The 12,183-nt window shown below is 42.5% G+C and overlaps 1 protein-coding gene across 11 annotated transcripts in view; it reads left to right on the top strand.

Moving 5' to 3' along the window:
• The window catches only part of kmt2cb (lysine (K)-specific methyltransferase 2Cb), a 90,172-nt gene that overhangs the window by 58,022 nt on the left and 19,967 nt on the right, over positions 1 to 12,183 (top strand). For 8 of the 11 annotated variants that reach the window (XM_042497364.1, XM_042497367.1, XM_042497365.1 and 5 more), the window contains 11 exons: positions 613 to 705; positions 991 to 1,038; positions 3,348 to 3,488; positions 3,601 to 3,633; positions 4,629 to 4,775; positions 4,870 to 5,011; positions 5,717 to 5,958; positions 6,125 to 6,198; positions 8,424 to 8,621; positions 8,854 to 10,833; positions 11,425 to 11,738. In XM_042497364.1, the coding sequence (XP_042353298.1) occupies positions 613 to 705; positions 991 to 1,038; positions 3,348 to 3,488; positions 3,601 to 3,633; positions 4,629 to 4,775; positions 4,870 to 5,011; positions 5,717 to 5,958; positions 6,125 to 6,198; positions 8,424 to 8,621; positions 8,854 to 10,833; positions 11,425 to 11,738 (3,412 nt within the window). The remainder of the gene's footprint in view (positions 1 to 612; positions 706 to 990; positions 1,039 to 3,347; positions 3,489 to 3,600; positions 3,634 to 4,628; positions 4,776 to 4,869; positions 5,012 to 5,716; positions 5,959 to 6,124; positions 6,199 to 8,423; positions 8,622 to 8,853; positions 10,834 to 11,424; positions 11,739 to 12,183) is intronic. The other 3 variants (XM_042497370.1, XM_042497368.1, XM_042497374.1) reach the window with 3 other exon arrangements.

The raw sequence follows: 12,183 nt of genomic DNA, 5'->3' as shown, positions 1-12,183 counted from the left end.
TGCAGCAGTATACATTGAAATCATAAGCTGTGATATGACAAGTGACAGTTATTCAGTGTACAGATGGTGTGCTGCAGAACGAACGATAGCAGATAAACCTCCATTGTAACAGTGTAAAGAAATGAAACGCTAACCTTGACGACTGTGACCTTGAGACAACAAGAGGGAAATTGTTAAGGGAAAAGACTGAAGCATTGAACTGACTGCACCATGCTGAAGTGAGGAACATCTTGCAGCAACTTTATTAAATGAATCCGCAATGTTTAAAATACAGAACAGTGTTCTCCAACTCCAATATGTTTTAGCATGTTGATATCCCGATATTACAGTTGATATCTTTGGCAGTTATTCTCTGACAGTAGCAGAAATCAGTTAAATAAAATCCTTGGAAGATGCATTTGGTGTAGTACATTTCCAGTCAGAGGCCAGTCAGTTAAGCTGTTGTTTACATACTGTTTCTTCACTTGTTTACTCAAGACTAAATTCATGTGGCATCCAAACAAATGGTTCCAAATCACATTCTCATGTCCGTTCAACATCACCATCAATTATGATTTGTGACGGTTTGGTTTTCTTTCTTTTTTTGTTTCTTCCTTTTCTTCCCATCTACAGAGACATCTGAGGAACCATTAGTTGATCTTTCTGATGTTCTGAACACTGATGCAGACATCTTGGGAATGCTCGGAAAGCCAAGCAGTGACTCTGGTGCGTCTTATATCTCACAGGCAGTCACAGTGGCAAGAATTTATCAATAGTCACCTAGCCGTGGCTGTGTAAAGATCCTTTCCTCCCGGTTCAGAAATTTCCCCAGACAGCCAGTTTATTTTCCTTTCACCACTTAATGATTTTTTTAATGTCACATTCTTTAACAATACTTTTTATTCATCTTTGGTTTTTATCTTTTGTTTGTTTGCATTGTCTGAAGCGTGTTGTGCTTGTTCTGTCTTCACTATTTTTTCACTCATTTTATCTGGTTTTGGGTCCTTGTAGGTCTTGATTTTTGCCCCTTCCAGGTTGACAGCTCACCTCCTCCTTTTGGTAAGGGTGCTATGGCCTGCTAATCCCTTGCTTTAGTGCATTCCTCTCTTAACAGTGTTTGTCTATATTTGAGTGTGCATGTTTATAAGCTGCTTCATACTTAGCTTCTTTTCTCAACCATTCCAAATTGTTTTAACACTCATGAACTGCTAAGTGCTTACCTAACCCAATGCACAGTGTTCACTCAAATGCGTATGGTGTCAGTCTTTGTTCGTGAGCCTCCTGAACCCTTTCACAGTGATGACATTTTTTAAATGCATTAGAACAAGTTCAAAAGCTGTCTGATTGAATATGTCATCAAGTATGCAAAGAAAACCAACCAAGGACATTTTGGCATTCAAGAAATGAGCAATTTAGAATCAAAAATATTTAGATAACAGGAGCCTTTGGCCAATATCCTTCAGTTCCTAAAGACTGTGAAGGCCTTCTGTTCTCAGTCCTGTGGCTGGATGACAAAAAGCACTGCAGTACATGTTCTTTCTTTGTAAAAACTGCTTTGTTCAGCCTAAGTGCCTTTATATATTTTTTTGTTTTAGTACTAAAATTGCCAATTAATGATTGCATCCAATCTTAAGTAGGTAAAAAGTTTCGGGTTGATGAGTATGGGAGAAATTAAAAGTATAGACAAGCGTACAAATGCAGTTTTTACAGCAAGAAGGCCCAGACACACCAAAGCGACATCAAAGAACTAGTTGAAACAAAGTCTTACCACTGCATCGCCACTTGTAGTCTGTGTCTCGGCCAATAAATTGAACGTGAACACATCGCAAAGACTACAACGAATGGCCAACAAGCGCATACGTTCTGCACCAGCATGAGAGAAAATAACTCCATACCAGCAGGCGGTGGTTGTCTGCATTCACCATTCAAAAAGGGAAACGGACAGGACGCATTCAAGGCGCTAGTTTGCCAGTCAGCACATTAACCAGTCACTTCAGGATATTGCAATGTTGCAATCACATTTCAGTGGCACAGTGAAATTTAACAGACCACTTTAGAACACTGGATACAGATTATTGCATTGAGTAACTGCTGGAGCAAACAAACTATATGAAGTATAAAGTGTCAAACACTGTCAAGCTGTTGGAGGCACACTGGACTCTCCCTCACATGACAGAGAAGCTGCCAGGCACATGGTGGTCTCTGTCATCTGTGTCTGCCTCATCTGTAAAGTAGCCTATTATTCCTGTGGATCACTGTCTTTACATTCAGGTCGGCCCGTTTTACCCTCGTCAACCTCGTGGTTACCTTCTAAATCTTCCTGACTGGCTCTGATGTCTGTAACAAAGAAAACTTCGAACCAGATGGAATGATGGAAAAAAATGTCTAGAAATATTGCAATATGCGTCACAATTTTTTAGCAAAGCTGCCTTGAAATCAGGTATTTCGGGCAGCAACAATCACAAAAACAGCATGCAAAATGTTGGAGGGACAGATTGACACATCCCAATGTTGGAAGAACAAATAATATTTACTGAGCTGTGGCGAACAATAACACAATTACGAACAATTTCTGCTGAGAAGCTTAATGGCTCAAAACATAATCTTTTCTAATATAACAAGCTTAGCTTTCACGCCCTCTTGACCTTCATCATTTTTGCTCGTCTCCCTTCCGTTTCTCTTTTCTTGCACTAAGGCTGAACTGCCAGTCAGAGTGATTTCTTTCACTGATGGGCTCTTGCAGCTCCAAGGCCAATTCAACATGCTGAATTGGCCAGAAAAAGCTGTCAAGGACCCACTAGTGCCAACGTTGCGGGAAACACTTCAAAAACTAGAGAAGCTCACACATAGCCAAACATTGACCAACAATCTGTAGTCAGCTTGGTGTGTCAGGGCCTATAGATAGAAAATCTATCATTACTTTGGTAGAAGTTGCTAGCAGGGCACTAACCCAGATTATTGAAATGTGCTTTCTTGTGGATTGGATCAACAATTTAAAAGCTGATAAATGTTGCACTGCTTACTTCTTTTTAAAAAAAAAAAGCAATAGCACATAATTGATGGGCCAGGGTAATATTTTCTATTAAAGTGTTTGTTTACCTTTACTGAGAATTAGTGTGACATATCTGTTTCTTCACAGTTCCCAAAACACTGCTTTTAAGCAACACAGGGACCTTGAGGAGCTGTAGTCACATACTGTTCAGTTTTGATTGCACTCCTCCGGCTGTTAAGACAATAAACATGTTCTTACTTCACGTCTATATTTATGATCACGTTCTTTGTTTGGTATTGCCTTTGTCGCTTTGTGTGTATGTCTGTCTGTGTGCGTGTTATGATTTGTTTTTGCATGTCTGTGTGTGTTTTCACAGCTGGTCTGGACATCGGGCCCCTGGCAGACAGTTCCCCAGTGGCGCCCCAGTCGCAGGCCGGCCGAAGGACACCTCGAACCCTCCCTGAGGAACCCCTGGACGGCATTCTCAGTCCAGAGCTGGACAAGATGGTCACTGATGGTCAGTACAGGAGAGCAGACACGCTGACGATTTCAGCTGTTTTACACTGTTATTTTTAAACTTCATACAGAATGAATAATTATGTTTTCTCTGTTTTTTTTCATTCTTTTAGAATCAATTCTCAGCAAACTTTACAAAATTCCAGGTTTGTAATGTCCTTTTTTTTTTTTTGCAAAATTCATTTTCCTACACTAAATAATGTGACTATGAACTCTCAATGTGGTGTTGTTACAGCACTTGAACAACAGTTTAGTGTTTTCAGGGTTCCCACAGGTCCTGGAAATCCTCGAAAGATTGTGAATTTGAGTATTAAAAACAAAAGCCAAAGTTTTTGAAAATATACATAAAAAGACATGGATTGGTAAAAGTGCTTATATATATTTTGCACAAGAATAGAAATTCTAGAAGTTCTCGATTTTTTTTTTTTTTACTTGAATTAGTAAACAGGCGATGTTTAATTGCGAGTGAGGTTCTGTTAAGTGTGGTGCTTCTCATAAAAATTATCAGTTTTGTAACTCTTTAATTGGGGGTGTAAATCATGACAGATTCCTGCACAGGTCTGATTTTAAAGACCCTCTCCTGAATATCAACTACAACATGCAATACCACACCCTCCCTGCCACCTGCACGTATAACCAATTAGTTCCGCAACCTGACCCGACCCACATATACAAGATCAGCAGCCCAAGCCGAAACCGTGAGCCAAGAACCGACAGAGAAGAAATCTCAAAATGAAGGAAATCTCAATATTTTTACTTTGCATCAATAACATATTTCACCCCTGTGGTTGAAGGTATACTATGCAGGAATTCTTGGTTACTGACCATGTATTGTTTTTAGGCAAATCCTGCAGTGTCTCAAACTATGCCATGTTGGGTCCTTGAATTGTTGGAAATTTAGCCTGAAAAGTCCTTGTAAAGTCCTTGCATTGCACCCTGTGTTTAACTAAACAATGTTTACAAGTTAGTTAAATAAATTGAAGTGACGTAAAAGCAAAAACAACTGTCACATAGTCTTTCAGAATAAATAAAGGCAGCATTAGTTATTTTTTTCACTGCAGTTTGTTGATTTTACTCACCTTTATCCCTACCTTAATGCACATTATATGCTCTCACATCATTCTGTTGCACTCTCTTACAGAGCTGGAGGGCAAAGATGTGGAGGATCTCTTCACAGCAGTCCTCAGCCCCAGCACGAGCCAACCACCTCCACCACAGGTGCCTCACCCCCCGGGTCCAGGGCCCCTCCCTGCCACACCTGGCACCAGTATGCCTCACCCCAACGCAGGTAGATCATCAAACACCTTGTCGTTGTCAGAAGTAGCATTTGACTGTTGTTTGTTGAAAATATTTACACCTAATGCACCTTTTAATGTCTGTAGGGAATCCCATGTTTCCGAGGATGCCAATGATCAACGGCTTGATGGGACCAAACCAACGCTTCCCAACAAATCCAGGAGCAGGACCCTGCATCCCTGAAAATTTCTCCCCCCTTAACCGTATGCCTTTCACTGACAATCCAAGGTAATGTACTGCTTCCTGCTTTGAAGCCCAATTCAGACCAAAGATTCTTGTAAAACGAATGAGACAAAACCAGTTGAAAAGTTGCAGTGGTGTAAACTGACCAGTCTCAGCTTGACTCAAGCCTCGTATCACTTGCGACTACACTTGTCAAATCACCAGTGGCTGGTTTTAGAAGGTACCTTAGAAGGTAGCGAAGTCAGCAGGCCAAGTCGAAACGACTTCAGACAGCATGTCAGATGATGGGTTGCTGCTGCTGCTCGCTGTGTGTGCTCATTGCAGTTACACACAGACTGCTCAGTGAGTGATTAATTGTTATTTTTTTGTGGCATATTTATTCTGAATGTTGTCCAGCTGAAGCGCCAGCTTTTTTGGTAATGTTTTTTGCTGTTTCATCACTCCATAATAAAAAATGTTTTAAATAATCCTGAAAATCTGGGAATCAGAGCAGAAATACAGACGAGACTTGTTGCTCCAGAGACAATACACTTTCTTGTCTAGTCGCATTTGTGTAAACTGGCAGGTTTTTAAGATTGTAGCAGACAAAGCAGATTGCAAGAAATTACATGTTTCAACTCACCTCGTTGCAAATGTTTAGTCTGAATTGTGCTTTAAACTGTTAAATATTCCAAAATTGATTTTTCTTTCTTCTCAGCAAAACCAGAGTGTTGTGATTAAAGGTGAGCGCTTTTTCCTTTGTTGTTAAAGGGATAGAAAGTTTAATCAGATGCCTCGAGACGCAGTTGGTCCATGGCCCTCCCCTGTCCCTGTCCATGGCCCTGGCCCCACACCCCCTGGATCTCTGCCTGAGGGGGAGACTGAAGCCATGTCAAATGCCCAAAGGAGTACACTCAAGTGGGAGAAGGAGGAGACACTTGGAGAACTAGCCACTGTAGCGCCCGTCCTTTATACCAATGTCAATTTCCCCAACCTCAAAGAAGAATACCCAGGTTTGTAAATTTTAACATAATTTTTCCCCCTTTGTCATCATTGCTGTTATCTCTGTTTATCTCTGGGTATTTGTTTGGATGTGCCCTCTGCAGTGTCAGTACAAAAAAATACCTTTTATGCTATGTGAGACTTTTGGCATGACATTTCCTCTTATTCTTTCAACAGACTGGTCTACAAGAGTAAAGCAAATTGCAAAACTTTGGAGGAAAGCTAGTTCACAAGACAGGGCCCCATATGTGGTAAGATCACTCACACTGTTGAATTTGCAGATTTTCTTGAACTGTCTAAAAAAGCCCATAACACTTTGAACCCTGCCAGACATCACACTGTCACTACTAGTTGCACTGACATATTAGTATGCAGAAGGCAGACTCCTTTATCGCATCTGGCCTCTTGCCTCTTGCCAATGCAATTTGAAATCCGGCCATTCACAGATGAACTAATTAACATAGGAAGGCCTGCTCAGTGTTAGAACTCACTATGGTCTCAGTAATTAAGTTCACTAGAAGTAATTTTATCTAGCAGAGGCCAGTTTCAAATACTTAGTCTTGATTAAAAAATGTATCCTGTATTTGTGATTGTAAGGGTATTTTAACTCTGGTTACAAGGTGGAAGTTCTCTTTCATGGCTTTACTTTTGATATCCCACTTAAACATCCCAACTGTTAAGACACCTGACTTACAGTAACAGGATGACCTTCACCGTGTGATGCATATACAGTACAAAGAGGTCATGTTACTAAATGGTGTGGGTAAAAATGATAACCCTGTACCATAGAACAGCTATTCCTTTGACAATATTAGTGATATATTGCCTAATTTAGTCAAAATCAAATTTATATGTTACATTTAACATCCATGGAGTTCTTTTCCAGGCATGTTCCTATTGTAGGTTAGAAAACCACCTTAGCCTCAGAGATGGAGACCTCTTTCTCACTGTCACCACCAAGTGTCAACTGCCTGCCAATGAGGATTGAACCTCCCTTTAATTTGCTAGATTACAATTAGGATATATATGGTTAGAAAGAGAAAGAGGCAGACATTTTCTACTCTTTGTGCATATTTGAACTTTGCAACTCACACTGCTGGTGTAACAGTGTATCAGTGTTCCCAAACAACCAACATAAAGTTATTTCCAGTGCCCTGTTTGTGTTGGGGTTTTTTTTGTCCTTTATTTGCCAATTAATTTATCCTCATTTTAGTCCTTTGTAAATGAGCTATTAGGTATTTTGTTGCTGTTTAAGTAACAAAGAAGCAAATTAAATACTTGTCCATTGTTCAGAACAAAGCAGGGCAATAAGGAGTAGGGTGTTTTTTCAGCTGAGACACTTTTGTTGTGTCTGATTGCTATAATATGGAATAACCACCAAAGTAAAGGTGTTAGCATAAGATAGCATACCTGCTCCGGATGGCTGGCTCTTCCTCAAAGGAAGGACCCACCGGTTTGTGTGGGTTCTGTATTTATTTCTCCTCCGTTACTGTTGTCGTTCAGCACTTGTATGTGTAGAATATGAAGGCTGGTCTTTGTGGTATTAGTCCCGCCCCTCCTCCGCTGTGATTAGACAGCTAGGTAAAAAATGACAGTGAAGAAAGCAGTGTTTTACCCAAAAAACACTCTCAAATCTCTGGTAACAAATCTCTGTTACCATAAAATAACGCCAAACATGCAGCTCAGCAAAGAATAGAGGATAAGCATCTCATCATGCAATATAATACAATGGCATCATTAAAAAAAAAGAAAAACATGCAATGGCAGTTGTTTGCCATCAACTGCAGTTGGCTTGTCAATAGTACGGTATAGCAATATTGCAGTTATTGCAAAAGCCCTAATTTTGAGTTGTATCCATGTGGGATATTGGTGCTGAAGCTGCTTGGTCTACAATATATAAAGTAGGCGGTTGTAAAAAAAAAAAAAGAACAGTTTTTTTTTTTTAAAGATTTTTTGGGTATTTCTTCTATCATTTTGATACTGACAAAGAGAGACAGGAAAGGCAGGGAAGAGAGAGAGGATAACATGCAGCAGAGGACCCCGGCCGAACTCGGGCTGCTACTGTATGGACTCAGCCCTAATGGTATGCACTTTACCCGGTGAGCTACCAGGGTGCTAAGAAGGTTGTAAAATTTGAATGTCAAAGCTCTTATCCATCATGCCGTATTGAGCATACAGTCCTCTGTCAGTTAGTTGGACTTGTGGGGGAAGCTAGACACCATCTTGTAATATGAACTTGCCTGCTAACTGAAGCCACCACATATTATAGTGAGATATTGAAACAAATGCCATGAAAGAGAATTAATGTTACATACACACCTGTTTTTACAGTAGCATTAGTAACATTTCTTCACTATCACATTTGTATAAAATACTAAAAGTTGCATGTGTAAAAAAAATTCTGCAATCTTGTGTTTATTAAGTATTTATTTTTGATGTGTTTTTGTTTTGCAACTGTCATTGATTTGCTGTTTAGCAAAAGGCAAGAGATAACCGAGCAGCCCTGCGCATCAACAAAGTCCAGATGTCGAATGAGACGGTGAAGAGGCACCACCCACAGCAACAGCCCCCTGAGGTGTTTGATCCCAACATACCACTAGACACAGAACTGCTGTTTAAAGACCCTTTGAAACCAAAAGAGTCAGAGCATGAACAAGAGTGGAAGTTTAGACAGGTAAGAGTGTATGCAATGAAGTCAGGGAATGCAGCGGCAGGTCCACTTTATATTAAGACAGCTAAGAAGTGGGGGTTTAGTAAAGCTCCCTAAACATCTGCACTATCCTCCACATTAACCCTGATGACATTGGTGGTTAGTAGGTCCAGTTCATTTTTGGCATGAGGCTGATATTTGCTGCATCCTTTTTGTGATGTCTAATCCCGCTTTTTTCACTGTGTCCTTCCAACAGCAAATGAGGCAGAAAAGCAAACAGCAAGCCAAAATCGAAGCCACTCAGAAACTGGAGCAAGTTAAGAACGAGCAACTCCAGCAGCAACAGCAACAGCAGCAGCAGACCAACAGCCAGTCAGAGGGAGACGGCAACAACAGCGGCAACCAGAGCCCGGCCTCCCAGCCCAGCAATGGCAGCATGTCCCCCATGCAGCAGCTCAGTTCTAAAGACGGTTTTGCCAGGCCGCAGCTACCAGGGACGCCGACGTCAGGTCCCCCAGAGGATGTGTTCCTACGACCCCCTCCACCGCCTCCATCTGGCCCCTCCTCGCAACCTCAGTCCCCACAGGTATTCTCACCAGGTTCCTCTGGTTCCAGGCCCTCTTCACCATGGGACCCATACGCTAAGATGGTCGGGACCCCAAGGCCGCCAAATACATGTCGCAGACTGCCTGTGGAGTCTGGTAAATCTCCCACATCCTTGATGGAGCAGCAGGACAGAGGGAGGCCCTCACCTGCTCATGAATCTTTTGGTTCTCCAACATCTATGAGCAGTGACCCTTATGCCAAACCTCCTGACACCCCAAGGCCAACTGGGGATATGGACCCTTTCCTGAAGCCCATGGGTCCCCCCAGGGTCAGTCAGGCTGCTCAAGGAAGACCCCCAATGGGTTCTCCAGGCAGAGACCCATACTCAAGGCCCATGATACGAAACGAGGCCTATCAGCGCATGGCTCAGAACAGGATGATCTTGTCTGACCCGTACTCAAGGCCTTTACTAACACCAATCCCTGGAAGCAATGAATCTGGCTCGGTCCCTTTGTTCAAAACACCTATGCCCCCTCCTCAAGCTCAGGATCCCTTTAACAGACCAGGTCCACATCCTTCTGACAGGTTCTCCCAGAATCAGCAGAATGACCCTTATGCCCAGCCTCCACATACCCCAAGACCATCTGGGAATGACAACTTCACCAGTCCTCCCAGAATGGGCCAGCATCACCCTCAGGTGCACTCGTTCGCTCAGCCAGGACCAATGACTCAAATGTCTAGAAATCCATATGCTCATGCACCTTCCACTCCAAGGCCAGACCACTTCACGTATGACCCCTTCGCTCAGCCATCTGGTCCCAACAAGCCAGCTGCTGACCCTTTCTCTCAGTCTGCAGGCAGCCAACGAGCCATCAATGAACCCGGAGCTCAAACTCGCCCTTTCTTTGAGCCTTATGCCCGACCACCCGGCACCCCACGTCCACATGACAACTATGGCCAGTCCTCAAACACCCCTAACACATCATCAGACCCTTACTCACAACCTCCTTCTACTCCTCGCCCCAGTGGGATGAACCAGTTCACTCATCAGTCACACCCTGGACAGAGGATGTCGCCTTCACACTCAGTGGACCCTTATGCTCAGCCACCAGGTACTCCACGGCCCTCTGTGGGAGAGAGGTTTTCCAAGTCACCGGGTAGCCAGAGGGGGCCAATAGAGCCATTTACAAGCACACCTGGGACATCGAGGCCGGGGAGTAGTGACATGTTTTCCCAGCCTGGGGCCCCCAGACCGATGCTTAATGACCCGTACGCCCAGCCGCCAGGGACCCCACGGCCTGGTCTTGATGGACTCGGCAGACAGGGGCCAAGGCAAGGGCCAATGGGAAGCCAGGATCTTTTTTCTGTACCTCAAGGCAGACTTCAAGAGCCCTTCCCTCATCCTGGCTCTCAAACACCCAAACACCCAAGTGTTTCAGAGGATGGATTTACTCAGTCACCCGCCAGAAGACCCAGTCAGACACCTGGCCATGACCCATTCGAGCAAGCCCCAATGACCCCTCGTCCACAATCAGTAGAGAAAATGGAAATGAAAGATCAGTCATGTGTGGGTAACAATGGAACTGTCCCTCAAGACCCAGGCCAAGTGTCCAACAACCCACAGCTGCCCGGTGCTTCCTCTGAGGCTCAGGGCGTCGCTCTGGCTGAGAGTGAGGAAAGACTCAGACAGGTACATGAATATCACTGTTAATCTTCTATTATACATACAGTCCCTTATACATTACTTTGAAATGTTGTGTTTGTGCTTGTGTTTTCCTTATTTTAGCTTGTTTATATTAACAATGTTTTTAATCAATGAATCCCACTGATTTTATTTGTATAGCATCTTTCAGAGAAGTAAGTGCAGTTCAAAGTGCTTCACAGATGGCTGACAAGCCAATAATAATAGGAAAAACAACTGTCGACCGTATGAACATAACGAGACAAAAAATATTTTTACAATTTAAGACTAATGCAGGTGAAATAGTAAAAATGATGCAAATTAAATAAAATAGATTTAAAAACTATTAAAACAGGGAAAAGTAGTGAGACAGGGTAAAATGGAAATTAGTTAAACAACTAGATAAAATAAAATTTAAAGTATGCAATGGCTGTTACTGGAAAAAGGGACCTTTGACTTGCATTGCTACACATTAGCTGTGGAGTTTAAGTCGGCCAAAATGAAGTGACAATCTGATTTAACAGGTAATACTGTGTGTATGTGAGCTATAGTTGTAGTCTTAAAAAAAGGCTTACATTTGTGTGTACTTATGTTTTGTAGCGACAACGAATAAGAGAGCTAATCCTCAAGCAGCAGCAACAGAGAAGTGCTACTCGACAGGAGAGGGGCCCTCAGGAGCCTGCTGGCAACATAACCCCAGGAACACCACGACCCTGGCCCCAGGAGGGGCCAGGGCAGCAGGGGGAAATGTTCAACCGCCCTCCTCCACCTTATCCTGGGCAAGGACCCATGAGAGGGCCAATGAGGTTTCCTGGACCTTTTCCAGGCGATCAGCGTGTCCCTTTCCCTAATGAGGGACAAATCCCCAGGGGGCCACATCCTGGAGACCCTAATTTAAGACATCAGGGACCAAGGTTTGTGTGATATTATTCCTTTGTATTACATCTTTGTGTTTTAGATCTTATGTATTTATTACACAGACACATTACTCCAGGCAGAGACCCACACATTACTAGGAATTAGGGACGTCCTGATCCAGTTTTTGGCCCCCGATCCCAATCTGAATCTTTTGACATTGAGTATTTGTAGATACCTAGTCCTGGTCCGATACTTGTATTTACCTGGATGATGCAGCTGCACAATTCACACTTCAAGTACTTTAAAGTTATTAAAATCAATCCAGTGTATATGTTTTACACTTTACTAGCTCTGCAGTGCAATACAAGAAATGTCTGCATCCATACAGTTCCTTAAGAGTTGATTACTGTTTTATTTTATCTTTTACAAAATAGCAAAGTAAACAAATAAAAAATATGGCTATTATAATTACACTTAATGTAGCATTTGGAAGATTTTTTC

The sequence above is a fragment of the Plectropomus leopardus genome, chromosome 12 (genome assembly GCF_008729295.1).
Source record: "Plectropomus leopardus isolate mb chromosome 12, YSFRI_Pleo_2.0, whole genome shotgun sequence".
Taxonomy (NCBI): Eukaryota; Metazoa; Chordata; class Actinopteri; order Perciformes; family Serranidae; genus Plectropomus; species Plectropomus leopardus.
This window is presented reverse-complemented; position numbering and strand designations above follow the sequence as displayed.